We start from the raw sequence: 16,036 nt of genomic DNA on the forward strand, positions 1-16,036 counted from the left end.
AGCAGGCAACATGAATAACTGATTATTCTAGTTTATAGAAAGGTATACAGATTATTTTTTGCCAAAGAACAAGGAGGAGCTTCACGATCGTATCGATTCGTATTGAAATGTGAAAAAATTTGAAAACAAAAATTTTATATTTAGTTAGCAGGATCTTCCATTAAAACATATGTACGCCCTCTACTACTTAATTAATTAAAGGCCGCTTCAGAAAATAGCATCTGCGCCGTTAAGCCGAAAAGTATGCAATGATTAATTAAATTTGTGCGTACTCAAAGAATTAAAATGCCATAAAGTCGTAAAAAGAGTGTAAGAGTATTTGTGAAAACCGAAGTCAAATCAAATAATTTATCAAATTGTGCGAAATCGCAGCAATGTAGCTCGCGCTTAAGCATTGAAATCATTCAACTGTAAAATCAAATATGTTTTTAACTTGAAACATTCATAAACTTTATTATGTGCTGCAACGATTGACAATTACGCTTGAAACGAAGATTAACCTGCATTTAAGAAGATTGCGGAAATAATTGACAGCAAAAAGCTCATAAGCTGCGGGAGAGCGCAAATAATAATTATTAAATTCATATATGTATATGTACAAACACAAATGAACAAATAAGTAAACGTGCAGTTTGTGTTTGTTGTTGTCATTGTACACGCAATATGCTTGTAATGAAGTGGAAAATATATTATGAGTATGAGCTTGCTTTGCAATATGCACGCGTGTATGTCTGTATATGTGAGTATACGTATATGTGGTTGTTCGTGTGTTTGTGCAAGCGAAAAACGACAATTCACGCTCCATTCGCAGCCATAGAAGAGCGTATGCCATTTGTAATTAATTACGACACAACTACCAGTTGGCGGCAATGTTTCAGAAGAATATGGCATTTGCACCGTGTTTTATTAATTATTCAGAAGCACAAATACGCTTGAATACAGAAATGTATCCATATACTTGTATTCGTATATATGTACATATACACTAGGGTGGATCAAAAAAAAATTTTTTTTTTCGTTTGGTACTCTGAAAAATAGGTTCCTAGACACCTCTAAGAAAGCCTCTCCAAAAACCTTCATAATTATTTTTTTCATTGAGTTGTAAAATTCATTAGAAATAAATAATTTTCCCAAAAATAATCAAACTTCAACCGTTAATATCTTTTAAACGGTTGGGTTTATGAAAAAATAAAGAAAAAATAGAAAACTGTAAGGAGGAGGACCTTCCCGTTAGAATTAAGAACTCATGCTTGGAGAGGCTTTCTTAGAGGTGTCTAGGAACCTATTTTTCAGAGTACCAAACGAAAAAAAAAATGTTTTTTTTGATCCACCCTAATATACACCCTTCATGCGCGTGAGTATAATCTTTAATTACAGGCAGCAAACATACATTCCTGTACTTGTATATGTGTGTGTATAGAAGCATATCGATGGATTAAAATTTTGTTCTGCAATTTACTGAATGATTGAGTTTTATCATGAAGCTATGATCATTTTATTGATATTCAAGTGAAACGAAAATCTAGAGTTATCCTAAAATAACAATAATTTACTCGTCCTACAGCACATTGCACGTCACCAGGTGCACAGTGCATGGTCACTAAGGTAAAGCGGAATTGAACTGCTTGATGATCTTGCTCACAGCAGACACTAACATGATAAAATCTGAACTCTTCGTCGCAATTGGTCCTCATACCACATACCATAAAGGAGCTGCTACTCAAGAAGAAAGCAGTAGGCAAGAAGAGATATTGGCAACAACTCCAAGTCATTCACCATGTCAAGTTGCTAATAGGTGATTACCACTTAAGCAGACTTAAATATGTAACCAATATCCCAAGAGACAAGCTCAGGCTACTTGGGCATTGCAAACTCAAGAAGCACACCTATAATATGATCCTAGCTTCCGATGCGAATTGCCAGTTCTGTGGCAGGGAGCCTGAAACTTCAGCCCACCTGCTTGATTGGCTGCATAGCAATCTGCAGACAGAGAAAAAATGAATTAACAATTTTAATAATACATCCCACATATTGATTTATATTCTCATAAACAAAGTCAGACAGAGAAATTGTGGTCATCATATTCGTTATCTGAGAAATTCAACAGTTGGGGTCCGATATCGACTAATTTTGAACGTGAGATGGTATACCTCAGAGCCACGATTTTTGCTAGAGTTGATTCTAATAACTTCATTGGTGATTTATTTATATACTTTGAAGTGAAGGAACCATATGGAAAGAAGTAGGCCAGCTTGTTGTTTGGCTACGTCCATTTTCATAACCAAATTGAATTGACTTCGTCGGTGTAGTTCTTGAGGTATAGAATTTCACGTAAAAGTGGACGATGTCACGCACATTATAAAATTTTAATCTTAACTCCTATAAAGGATTTCCGTAGTATATGAGCTGTGAAATTTAAGGCTTATAATATATTTTTTTATTGTGTTATCGAAGATTTAGTGGTTTTAAATATAACCGTTATATGCAGAACGAGCATAGTTAATAACTGTTTTTACTTACTTTTACAGTATGTTAAGAAGTGCTAAAAAGCTTTTACTCAGCGAATTCGGTTGAAAGCGCCATAGACGTTTCAACCTAGTGACCATGCCCTTCTTCTTCTTTACTGGCGTAGACACCGCTTAGGCGATTATAGCCGAGTTAACAACAGCACGTCAGTCGTTTTTTCTTTTCCCTTGGTGGCGCCAATTGGATATTTCAAGCGAAAACAGATCCTTCTCCACTTGGTCTTTCCAACGGAGTGGAGGTCTTCCTCTTCCTCTGCTTTCCCCGGCGGGTACTGCGTCGTATACTACAATGTTCACAAAATCGCATTAGGACAAACTTAAATGATTAATTGCACAAAGCCACGCGAGATGAATCAAAATTTAACACAATAAAGAATTGTAAACATTATTATCAAAAAAAAAATCGTCAACACTTAGCACCATATTTAACAGCTTTATTTTGTGATTTTGTAATTTTATGCCGCGAATTAATCATCATAACAGATCTGAGCCCTGCAATAAATTAAAATTGTCCGCCTTGATTGCAAAGGAATTTCGCGAACAACATGAATAAAGACCTTCATACAAAATTAACGAAAAAGGCAACCCGCCCAAGGCGTTTGTAACGAAAAAGACCCGCAGATTATCTCAGCCCTTTCGTTGAGTTTTTCACAATTGTCCCAAATACAGAGAGAGCATGACCTAGCCAGCGTAGCTGCTGTCTTTTAATTCGCTGAACTATGGCAATGTCGTCATATATTTCATACAGCTCATCGTTCCATCGAATGCGGTATTCGCCATGGCCAAAGGACCATATATCTTTCGCAGAACTTTTCTCTCGAAAACTCGCAACGTCGACTCATCAGTTATTGTCATCGTCCAGACCTCTGCACCATATAGCAGGACAAGAATTATGAGCGACTTATAGAGTTTGGTTTTGTTCGTCGAGAGAGGACTTTGCTTCTCAATTGCCTACTCAGTCCGAAGTAGCACCTGTTGGCAAGAGTTATCCTGTATTGGATTTCCAGGCTGACATTGTTGGTGGTGTTTACGCTGGTTCCAAGATAGACGAAATTATCTACGACTTCAAAGTTATGACTATGAACAGTGACGTGAGAACCAAGTCGCGAGTGCGACGACTGTTTGTTTGATGACAGGAGATATTTCCGTGATTCTGATAAGTGTTAATTTTACCTACCTTTAGAACTTGTGACACTTGGCGAATAAATTAAACGTCGCGTATTCCTTTTTGATTGAGTTAACTCAAAAAGACTCCGACCAAAGAGGCACTAAAATCTTTAGGCTTTTTTACCTTTTTTGTTAAGCTCTTCAACTGGAGTCCTCGCGCAGCAAGCAAACAACACAAATTATGTGCTTGCTTTGTATTCTTATATTTGATTTAAGCCCTTCACCAACAGCTATGCACGGGTTCAAAGCCACTGCCGCGGGTATATTACAAATACACTTGCACATGCACAGACATACATACACACTCAAACATACACAGCGCTCGATTACAAAATACTCTTTATGCAAATTAGCATACTGACTTGTCTGCGCTGAGAGACGAAATAATGAATGAAAAAAGTTAACTTTCTTAAGACACTCAGGCCTCAAGCTAACGGGTTTCCGCCCAACCTCTTAAGGCCGCAAATTGTTTGAATTAAAATCCAATTTGTTTGCATACAAACAACTTATCAGGCCTTTAAATAGATTACTGCAATGAAAATGACCTCTGTATTTGGGACAATTGTGAAAAACTCAACGAAAGGGCTAAGGTAAACTGCGGATCTTATTCGTTACAAACGCCTTGGGCGGGTTGCCTTTTTCGTTAATTTTGTATGAAGGTCGTTATTCATGTTGGTCGCGAAATTCCTTTGCAATCAAGGCGGACAATTTTAATTTATTGCAGGGCTCAGATCTGTTATGATGATTAATTCGCGGCATAAAATTACAAATATCACAAAATAAAGCTGTTAAATATGGTGCTAAGTGTTGACGATTTTTTTTGATAATATTGTTTACAAGTCTTTATTGTGTTAAATTGTGATTCATCTCGCGTGGCTTTGTGCAATTAATCATTTAAGTTTGTCCTAATGCGATTTTGTGAACATTGTTTTGTTCGGAGGTACATTATGAACGAGTTTATTATTTGGAGAAAACGTATTTCAAAGAGAAAGAACATGAGAAAGTAGTAGGTAAAATATGGTGGCTGAAAACGAAAAGGCTGAAAAATGGAATCAACAGTGTGATTTGTTTGAAACTTTTGTTTTCGAAAGCCATAACAAGAATTTTTTTTTATAAAATCATTCTATCAAATGATATTTGTAAAAATTATTTTTATTTGTAAAAATTTATTAAATATCATTTTATGCTACCTAATTACGTCACTTGGCGTGATATGGTAATGAAAACTAAGTACTTCTCTTCAATATTTGACAATGTGATATGTTTTAGGCAATCTAATGGGGCAGTGAAATGAATATATAAACCTCTCCCTTCTAAATGAGAAACCCACACCTTGCCCATAAAAGCCTGGTGATCCCTGCTAACGCTAATAAACCACTGCTGATCGAGAACATATGCAATATATCCTTCTACCAGTTGCAGAAGAACTTACAACCAGGATCTAGTACGATTCAATTATTATTATAAAAATAATCGTTTTCCAATTGAAAATTTTCATGCGCTTTTGCTACTTTATGATCGTAATAATCGGCCACCTGTAATCGCTATTTATCGAATTGTTGAAAATTTAGAGCGTACATTTTCTTCACATAATGTTCAAGTGCCAATAAGACAAAGAAACGCTCTAAGAAATGAAAATATTGTTGCTGTTCAGCCAATTGTTGCTGAAGACCGCAATTTATCGATTCCAAGACGTTCTCAAGCATTTGGACTGTGTTGAATAACAATCTGGCGGATTTTGAGATTTTATACGTGCATGTATAAAATTTTTCTCATTTTAAGAACTGAAATCTCAATAATGTTTAACAAATTACATCATGGAATTTGAAATCTTTTTTAGTAAGCCAAACTCTCTTCAAGCGGAAGAATATTGAACGTGCTATTCATGACACTTGATATGGAAAAATTACTGATTATGCCGTCATATATTTGAATGATTCATCATTGTCTTATCGAATGCACTAAATCTATCTGAAAAAGATTCTCCTAAGAAACTTTTTTGTTATCAAAATCATCGATTTTATAAACATTTGAGCTTGCATCTATATGGTAAAATTGTTCTCTAAGAACTGTAGTTATTGTGAACTATCTATAAGCATCGTGAATTCCATTCATTTGGTGAATGAAAAGATAACGATTTTTTAAGAAAATCATTTGCTTAATACAATCGAGAGCTACATTTTGAATAGTTCGATATAAAGAAAACTTATATTCTGATCGAAGAAAATATATAAATCATACTGAAAAGTCAATTATATTGACAGCTCACGCGTAAATGTGACCGCTCTCATGATATTTTTTGGTCAGTAATTGTGGTAAGCATACTTCATTCGAAAACTTACTTTTGAACACCGTTAACAAATGTCACCGTTATGGAAATGTTCTGTATAAGAATTGATAATCAAACTTTATATGACCGTTTCAAAATAAAAAGAATAAATTATTTATTTTTAATATATTTTTTTGTCGAAACCTCAGGGATAGCAAATTTTGGAGAACTTTTTTTGAGTATCTTAAGGGGTTAGGGCAGTTAAATTTTCCAAAAATTGGTTTTTTTGACATTTTCGTTAAGTAATATCTTAAAAATTATTTGAAGTCACGTTGATCCGATAATTAGTTTCTTGAATTTTTCGAAAAATAACAATAGAAGCTCTTGCTGTTCAAAGCGCTGGTGTGAAATTTTAAACGCGTTTTTCTCAAACCTATATTTTTTGAACCGGTGACGAGTACTCGAAAATTGAGTTTTTATTAAATTTCTACAGCTATAATGCATAATAAGTTGGGGGCTTTCGAATGATTTTTATATTTTAGAATTTAAAAGATTTTTTAAGTCAATTATGCTTTTTTTCGCAAAAATCAAAAAAAAAAAATTGAAGCCACCATTTTGTTAATTTTAAAAAAAAAAATGGAATTTTGATCAGGCCCGGGATTATCTATTTATAAAACTAATTTTTTTTGGTTTTTGATTTTAGATAATCTCCAAGGACTTATGTATCAATTTTTTTTGTAAATCACACAAACAAATACTTTGGATTAATTTTAATTTTAAATTTTGGTGACTTCAAGAACCCTGAACACATTTTAATATATGTAAAATAACTATTTAATAGAACCCTATGAAAACTTTTGTTTTGTCTGAAATATCCTCTTAATACGAACCCAAACCCTTTGATCTTTACTATATATAGTACCAAACGCTGAGTCTGGAATAACCCCCAGATTTTTATGCATCTATTTTGTATGAAACAGCAATCCCACTCATTTGGATAGATACTACCGAAACTGAAAAATAAAACCAAATTATTTTAAGAAGTCCAACTTGCTTCATATAATTCGAGATACATTTTATCAAAAAATATTTGAACCATAAGTTTGATAAGAAAAAACTTAATTTCAGAATTTTTCTTTGTACACTTTTAAGTTTATGTTCTCAAAAATGTGTACACATTTTAACTGTATTTGAAGATACTTGCCTTAGCAGTATTTTGTTTTGTTCCGTTGCTAATTAACAGTATTTTCCACTAACATATTGCAGTATTTAGAAATTAAAAAAAATGATTAAATAAAGTTTAGACATATTTATACCGTTAGCAGGGTATAGTAAGTTTGCAACAAATTTTTTAATATCCAGAAGGAAACATTAGACCATATTCATTTCCACAACAAAGCTCTTTTATTACTGCTATTAGTGGCGTTTAAAATTGCAACTCGCTTAACATTTAATAAAAATTAAAATAACGCTTTTTGAGCAGCGGCCGCGCACGTCGGCAAAGTAGTTTAGGAAGTTTGTGGAAAAAAGAGAAAAAAGCGCAAAAAGTGGTGTGCGAAATGCGTTAAGTGCAAAACAGCAAAGCGCTTAAAAGTCGCTGGGCTATGAAAACGTCCTCGCCGAGCAACAAAGGCAGGAAAGGCAGAGCAGCACGCCTGTGCAGCGCGTGAGAAAGTGCTTTGTAATATTTTAATATTTGCTTATAAAATGAGAAAAGTTTCGCTGCAGTAATGAAAATGCAAAGGCAAATTGCGCTGTTTAACGCTTTGGCAACGCGCTGCATTTCAATGCGTAGAAGTAAATATAAAAATAAAATTAAAAAAATTAAAAAAAGAAAAAAATTAAAAAAAAAAAAATAAAAGTGAAGAAAAGAAAAAAAATTAATAAAAAAAATATAATAAAAGAGAAAAATAAATATAAAAAATTGTATAAAAACTAAAAAAAGTCGATGAAAGTGATGCTCTGCTGGTCATCAGCTACCAAGCAATATATGAAAATGTTTTTATATATATTTCTGTGTGTATATCCTTACTTATATTTACATATATGTAGTGGTGTGTGCATGCCTGTTTTGTAACAAAGTTCTCAGCCACTAATGACTGCACTCTGGCATGAAGTAAATTTCCACGAAAGTAGTTTTAGTTTTAGTTCAAATTATTTACATATTTATAAACCGTCAAGCAGTTTGCCTTGTGCGTGTGGCATGAAAAGTTTGTAACAAAAAAATATTTAATTAAAAGTGATTACGCATTTAGTGACACAAAACCAAAAAAAAAAAAAAAAAAATATAAAACAAGAAACGACCTAAATCCAAAACACTTAATTATGGTATTTTGCCCCAAAACCTTATAAATGCTTACACGTGCACCAATACACATTTAAATTAGCGTATATGTCAATAAAGTTATAAATATCATACGAAGAAACCATTAATAATCCTCACCTTTGTTTATCCATTCTTTTTTCTCTTTTTCTCTCTCTCTTGTTCGCGCTTTTGTGCTCTTCTGTAAAATCCCGCGCACTTTGCTACACATTTTTGCACTTCTCACATCTAACTCACTGTTTCACCTGTCTTACTCTCTTTACTTGCCATTTTCGCTCTCTTTTTGCATTTTTATTTTGTTTTTTTCTCTTTTTCACCTTTATATCTCATTTGTGTTTGCATTGCATTTGTTTGTGCAAAAAAAAAATGCAAATTCCGAAAAATGTACTCTTCGCCCCCTTTATCTTCACTTATCGCTTCTCCTTCTGTTCGCAATTTTTTTGTTTACGCTGCAAAGTTTTTGCCCTTACAGCTGCTTTGTTGGGCGCGCGTTTTCGTGCCGGTTCCAATGCTGGCATGCTGGGCTTGGGCGGCCTGCCGGGTCTGGGCGGTCCGCCGACATCGGAGGCGGATGCTGACGGCATGGAGGGCAATAATCTGGATGTACCTGCTGGCTGTAATATGGGACGGCGACGTAGTCGCGCGGTGCTCTATCAACTATCCGGCCACTACAAGCCGGAGAAGGTGAAGACGAAATTGAAATTAGGAAATGTGAGTATTCAACTATTATAATCAATTACGTACTAATTTAAACATTATTATTTGATTAAAAGTAAAAAAAAGTACGAGACATTTCAGTATAGGCAATTTTACTTTTTAGACAAGCTTTCTAAAATCCAAATCTTTAACTCTATACGCGTATAGCACAAGATAAATAAGTGTTGTTGTAGGGTTGTGCGTATTGTGTCACAAAATATTGCACAAAATTTTGTTTTTGAAAGTTTCCGGCTTGGTTATCTAGGGTATAAATGCAGTTACGTTAAATATACGAAAATGAGAAGAAGAGTAAAAGAGAAGAAGAGTAGTTTCGAGGATAGTAAAATACATTTAAATGCTATTTTAACAATAAATAGACATTTAAAAACTACATGATGGAGAAAAGTCAGCCTCAGCTTGGTGACAACTCAAACAACTCAATCAATCCGGAAAGCAATAAAGCAGATAGCCCAGTGCACGTTTTGTGAAATATAATTAGATGATAGGCCTTTGTTTTAGCATGAGTTATAGTAAAAAGTACTTGAATCATAATACTGTTTGAGAATTTTAAGCGGGCTTAAGCCTTAGAGCTGGAATATAAAGCTTTATCTCTTAGCTACCCTTGAGTTTTGCTGTTTGAACACTTGCTAGATAATCCTTGGTACAAAAAATATAGATAATAAGATAGTACATGACATCTTCTTCTTCTTTATTGTCGTAGACAATTCTTCCTTTTCGCTGCTTGGCGCCTATCGGAGATTCCAAGTGTGGCCAGGTCCTTCTCCACCTTGTTTTTTCAACGGAGTGGATGTATTTCCCTTCCTCTGCTTTCCCCGGCGGGTACTGCGTGGAATACCCTCAGAGCTGGAGTGTTTCAATTTATTCGGACGACATGATCTAGCCAGCGTAGCCGCTGTCTCTTAATTCGCTGAACTATGTTAATGTCATTGTATATCTCATACAGCTCATCGTTCCGTCGAATGCAGTATTCGCCGTTGCCAATGGGCATACATTTTCAGCAGAATCTTTCTGTCGAAAACTCGTTACGTCGACTCATCAGATGTTGTTATCGTCCATGCCTCTGCATCATACTGCAGAACGGGAATAATGAGTGACTTATAGAGATTGGTCTTTGTTCGTCGAGAGAGGATTTTACTTATCAAATACTTCGAAGTAGCAGCTGTTGGCAAGTTTATTCAGGATATTATGTATTTGGCAAAAAGCTGGGTCATTAAATTTTCACACTTTGCTCTCGAACTGGATTTTTCACCAGCATAAACAAACATTCACCAGAGAAAGGAGTAAATTATAATCACTTGTTGTCAGGTCCGAACTAGTAAATGGTGGCATAAAAGCTTCCTAAACGAGCTACTAGAGCGACTTTCTAGCGAGTCACTATGACTTCGCGTGTCTTCCGTTGTCCTGGCGACATAGTTTTCGTCTCCTGTTGGACAAAACTGCCCGCTGCTGGTTGTTCTCTTTTCTTTTAGACTATTGAATTGATGACAGTATAGGCCCGAGTTTAGCGCGTGCATGATTATTCCCTACCAATCCCACCAAACACAATTCAAAAATTTCATGACCGCAAATCCTGTTATATGTATGTCCGAGTTTGGCACATGGTAGTAGGGATTACCCTTCCCGACCGCAAATTGTTGTTTGCCCATCGTTTGCGTCGTAACATTTCATCTCCTGGCTGTTGCAGTTTCAGGGTCGTAATAAAATAGTCACTAAGTCACGGACTTACTGTTGCAGAACTTTCTGAGTGTGACCCAATCGCTCTTACTTAACGAGAGTTACGTCTTGGTTGTTTAGTTGAAAAGGGAAGCGTATAAGTGCCGGACCAAAGTTGGCAAACTTGGACCATCATTAGGTCACTTGTGTTCTCGGATGGCAACCTCAGCCTTCAGCCAAATGAGAAGGAAAACATATGACACGGCTTCCAATATTCCTACTTAAGAGACTAAGCTAAATATTTGAGCCTTATTCAGCTTAGTCTCTTAAGTAGGAATATTGGAAGCCGTGTCATATGTTTTGCTTCTCATTTGGCTGAAAGCTGAGATTTCACATAGATAAAGCTCCAGCGTCCGCATCCACTTTTAAAATTTTCTTAAGCTGGGATCTTAACGATAGGTACCCCAATAATTCTTCTAAGCTATATTTTGCATAGAATTGGTCTGTTTGGTCTGCCCACTACCCCAAAGTAACTTTGTGATATGTTCTGTATTGCTTGTGTTCCAAGATCTGAGGTGTTCCCCTAGAACCCATTGCTTCAAAAAGCGATTGAAGAAGCTGAATGGTATGAACAGCTTGGTGGAATTGTGTCTTCAGCTGCCACAGAGTGGGCCAGCTCGCCTGCTTTTTCATTTCCTTTTATGAACAGCTACCCAGATGAGAACCCGTGTTACCAACTATAAAATTAGCTATTGTCTGCTTGCATAACCTAACGAAATGCGACTTAATATTGGTGCTACAAATGGCCTTAACTGCTGCTTGGCAATCCACTAGAATGTCTGTGAAGGAGATGAAATGTGAACTTGCTGGTTAGAGCAGGAGCCTACTTGGCACCTTCTGTTATAGCCAATATTTTGGCCTGAAAGACTTTGTTGTAGTCATTTAGTTTGCAGCTGCCTACTGTGAGTGTGATCACCAAGCCTCTAAACTCTGACATATCCCATACACACATATGTCCCACACGAATATTCGCTCGTTTATCATTCCGTTTTTGCCTCTTAATTAAATTCGACAGACATGCGAATAAAACTAATGCCATACAACTGCAATCGGATGTAAGTCGAGTCATATTACATTCATCCGTTAGCGTTAAATCCAATATCTACCTCCCAAAGCCCGCGGCTAATAAACGTGAAAAGGTTTATGCCTGTGCGTGTGTGTGTATGTGTGAGACTCTATTCAAATAAACTCACGCAGCATTCTTTTGTGCGCCGTAACAGCAGCCAACACGGATAAACAAATAATTCTCGCATTCAGCTTAAATGTAATTTAATCTCTTTTTTCGCCGTGCACAATACAACTGCAACAACAACAATTGTAGGCTAGTGACTGTCAAGCAATTAGTGCGTTTTTCCAGCTCACCCTCGCTTTGTTGTTTGTGTTTTTTTTTCTTTTGCGCAAATATTAATACCTTTCGCATTTTTTATAGTAAATGTTTTTTACTTTTTTGCATTTTACCAAACAGAATTTATTGCATTCAACGGAGGCGCCTTTTCCCGAATACAAAACGCAATCAATAAAAAAGTCACGCTTCATTCTGCCGCATTACGGTGTTTTCAAGGGTTTTTGGGACTGGATTATATTGGTGTCCACCTTCTATGTGGCCGTTTTGGTGCCGTACAATGCGGCATTCGCGAAAGCTGATCGTCAAACCATGGTGTCGGATGTTATTGTCGAGGCGCTGTTCATTGCAGGTGAGTGGGTGGTGCGGTGAAAGTTTGTAAAATATGCATTTTGGGAGCGTGAAAATGTTCTACAAATGACGTGAGTAAGTTGTGTGTTCATGTAATTGGTGAGTTTGTAAAAATACGAGTAGAGAGAGACCCTAAGTAGATACCTTTTATTGAAGAATTTTATGAGAAATATGAGGGAGAAGTTATTTGCTGATACTCTTAGGATATTAATGAAGCTCAAAAGTAATTTAAGAGGGTTAGTAGTAATTAGCAAGCGTTTCAAAATCTGAAAAGTAAGTCAGCATATAGTCTTCAAAAAATGTTACGTATACGCCATGTAGTCCCAACTAGTAAATGTGTGAATATTAGGCGTTTAAGTGGTAAAATAATTGATGGAAATCTTAGAGTATTATTAGTAATTTAGTCATTAGTAAGCGTTTCAAAATCTCAAAAGTAAGTCAGCATATAGTCTTTAAAAAATAATACGTATACGTCATGTAGTCCCAGCTAGTAAATGTGTGAATATTAGGTTTAAGTGGTAAAATATTTAATGGAAATTTTAGAGTATTATTTGTAATTAGCAAGCGTTTTAAAATCTTAAAAGTAAGTCAGCATATAGTCTTTAAAAAATGTTACGTATACGCCATGTAGTCTCAATAAGTAAATGTGTGAATGTTAGGCGTCTAAGTGGTAAAATATTTGATGGAAATCTTGTGATAAGAAATTTAGATGATTTTGAAGTAGTTTATAAAGAGATAAGCTCCAAATAATCTGTTGAGGGCTTATAGCTACTTGAGATTTCCAAAAACTCATTGTTTGTTTTACATGCTTTTCAGAATATTCTCTAAAGACTTTAATTTGATCCGACATGTAGTTTTAGTTTAGTGCCAAAAGCTTCCAAATTTTTAACGTGCTGTTTTCGAAACTCTAGTTTCAGAATCTGTGAGGAAAATTTCACAGAAACGGCATGAAATTTTTACACAACTTTCTCAAATAAATTTATAGGGAAACGATTATAGGCCTAATATATGTTTTTGATAACAATATTAATTTTTTAAGTTACTACGAAATATATATTTTTTTCAAATTGATTTTTAGGTAAGCCGCCTTTTTGTCAAAAATAAAATTTTTACTAGTCCTTCGATTTTTACCTATTTACATACAAGTACATATGAATTAAATTATTTTCTTAACTGTGAATTTGAGAAAATTTTAAGCTGAAAAATTGAGCTTACCGTCAGGTACTTCTGGAGATCGGTTAAGGAATCAAGAAAATCCAAAATTTTTTACAATGAGTCACCGGCATCATTGAAGTACATTAGATTCTATAAATGTAAAATATTTTTTTTTATTTACCAAAATAAAAATCTCTTTAAATAAAATTCACCAAAAAAATGCATTTTTGCTGACTTCCATGTGTATGAAACCCTTAACGAAGTCAGTTGCGTGCAATAATAAAAAAATGCTATTACCTTTTCAACAAAAACAAAATTACTTTCATGGTGACACTGAGCAAACTCATCTTCATAACAAATAAAACTGGCAATTTCAGTTTAAAGCCGCTTATTGCAATCAAATCAAATCAAATAAATATGCAAGTTACTCATACGGCACGTTGGTCACTCATAAGCACTGCTATAAAGCTACTTGAGTGCCACTTTAAACACATATATTCCAATAGAAATATATAAAAAAAAAGAAAATATGCAAAAAATACCTTGGCCTGGGTCAAGTAAACGCTGACTACTCATATTTGTTTTCACCATTTTATTGCAACACTCCTGTCGCGTAGCTGAGTAGTCTGCAGCATTTGATTACATTTACTTAGTCACCGCAGACTGATGGTCTGTTTGTATATATTTTTATTGAATTTCCATGCCTATTTATTTCTAACGCTTATTTACGACCGCCAGTCGTCGGCGGCTTGTGAATATTTTATTATGTGCCAATGTTGAAGTACACATTTCATGCTTGTTGTGCTTTCTTTGCAGACATTTTATTGAATTTTCGTACAACGTTCGTCTCGAGCAAAGGTGAAGTTGTCTCCGATTCCAAGCTGATTGCGATTAACTATTTGCGCGGCTGGTTCGTGGTCGATTTGCTGGCGGCGCTGCCGTTCGATCATCTGTATGCATCGGATTTATACAATGGCGAGGTGAGTAGTCGGCGTGTAGCAAAATGAAAAAGTTGAGAAATGCTTTTTTTACAACAGCGCAGCAACAAGTTGCTTAAATCACTCGTTGGCTTTAAAAGTTTAAGAAATGTGCGCGATGGACGTGCATAATTGAGTTGTTGATGTTTTGTTGCTTAGGACTTTTTTGCGTAAATCAGCGTTAACTTTTTCATTTATTTGTTGAATTTGTTTTGAGCTGTGAGTTGTTTACAATCTTTTTTGAGACGGTTGTCAGAAAATTACAAATTTATGTTCGCTGGCAAATGCAGTTAAGATGTTTAATGGATTTTTGAAAATCATTTCTGTGATTAATAGTACAGTATAATATCTTGCGAAACAGCAGCTATTGAAATTGATTATGAAATGCCTCTGTTATTTAAGTTTAGTTTTTATCTTTAGACCATTTAAACCAAAAACACGGAATGAAAAAATTACATTTTCACTATTTTATACAAATATTTATTATCGACTTCAAAACAGGCTCCTTTTGAGCCAAGAAAAGCGTGCCAACCTTTATACTAAATTGCGTATACTTCTTATAGACCTGTTCCGAAAGCCCTTCAGTGCCTTTAGCAATCGACTTTTAATATCTTCAATGTACTATGTCGCACTCAGCGAAGTGAATTCTTCAGTTTCTAGAATTGAAAAAAGTCACAGGCATGCAAATTTGGTGAATACGCTGGATAAGCGATGATTTCCACTTGGCGTTTGATCAAAAAGTCAATGACAATCATACTAAAATGTTCTGGTATATTTCAAATTCGGTCGCTTACTATGAATTACCTTATTTAGACGAATCATAATGATAATAATATTTCTTATTGGCCGTTTGCCGCCGTGGAACGAGCTTTTGGTGAACCACATTATGGTAAAAAGAAAAGAAATGGCGAACATCACTTTGATTTTTACCGACTTTGACGAGATGATGATAGTTCAATGATGCAAGGTCAGGGCTGTATGGTGAATGCATCAAAACTTCCCAGCCAAGCTCTCTCAATTTTTGCCACTTCATCAAAGATATGTGTGGTCTAGCGTTATCCTGTTGGAAGACGAAGCCCTTGCTGTTGACCAATTCTGGCCATTTTTTTCGATTCCTTGTTTCAATCTAATCAGTTGTTGAGAGGAAAATGTAGAATCAATCGTTCGACCAGGCTGGAGCAGCTCATAGTGGATGATTCCTTTGCAATCCCACCCAACATTAGCATAACCTTTCGAGGCGTCATTCCTGCCTTTGTGACCTATTGTTGAGCTTCACCACCATATCTTTTTCACACATTACTGTCATATTTTTTCCACTTTTGTCTTCTGTTCCCACTCGCTTCAGAAATGGTTCGATTTCATTTCGTTTCAGCAAAGAATCACAGATGTTAATTCGGTCCTAAATTTTTCACAGACAATTCATGTGGTACCCAAACATCGAGCGTCTTTTTGTAGCCAGCCCTTTCTAGATGGTTGAGAACCATTTGATGATGAATT

General features: G+C 35.4%; 1 protein-coding gene across 3 annotated transcripts in view; it reads left to right on the forward strand.

Annotated features, from left to right (window-relative positions):
• LOC126757577 (potassium voltage-gated channel subfamily H member 8) overlaps window positions 1-16,036 on the forward strand; it is a 191,078-nt gene that overhangs the window by 137,155 nt on the left and 37,887 nt on the right. For 2 of the 3 annotated variants that reach the window (XM_050471589.1, XM_050471587.1), the window contains 3 exons: window positions 8,742-8,995; window positions 12,180-12,408; window positions 14,379-14,542. In XM_050471589.1, the coding sequence (XP_050327546.1) occupies window positions 8,742-8,995; window positions 12,180-12,408; window positions 14,379-14,542 (647 nt within the window). The remainder of the gene's footprint in view (window positions 1-8,741; window positions 8,996-12,179; window positions 12,409-14,378; window positions 14,543-16,036) is intronic. The other variant, XM_050471588.1, reaches the window with a different exon arrangement.

Source organism: Bactrocera neohumeralis, chromosome 4, assembly GCF_024586455.1.
Source record: "Bactrocera neohumeralis isolate Rockhampton chromosome 4, APGP_CSIRO_Bneo_wtdbg2-racon-allhic-juicebox.fasta_v2, whole genome shotgun sequence".
In the NCBI taxonomy this organism is placed as follows: domain Eukaryota; kingdom Metazoa; phylum Arthropoda; class Insecta; order Diptera; family Tephritidae; genus Bactrocera; species Bactrocera neohumeralis.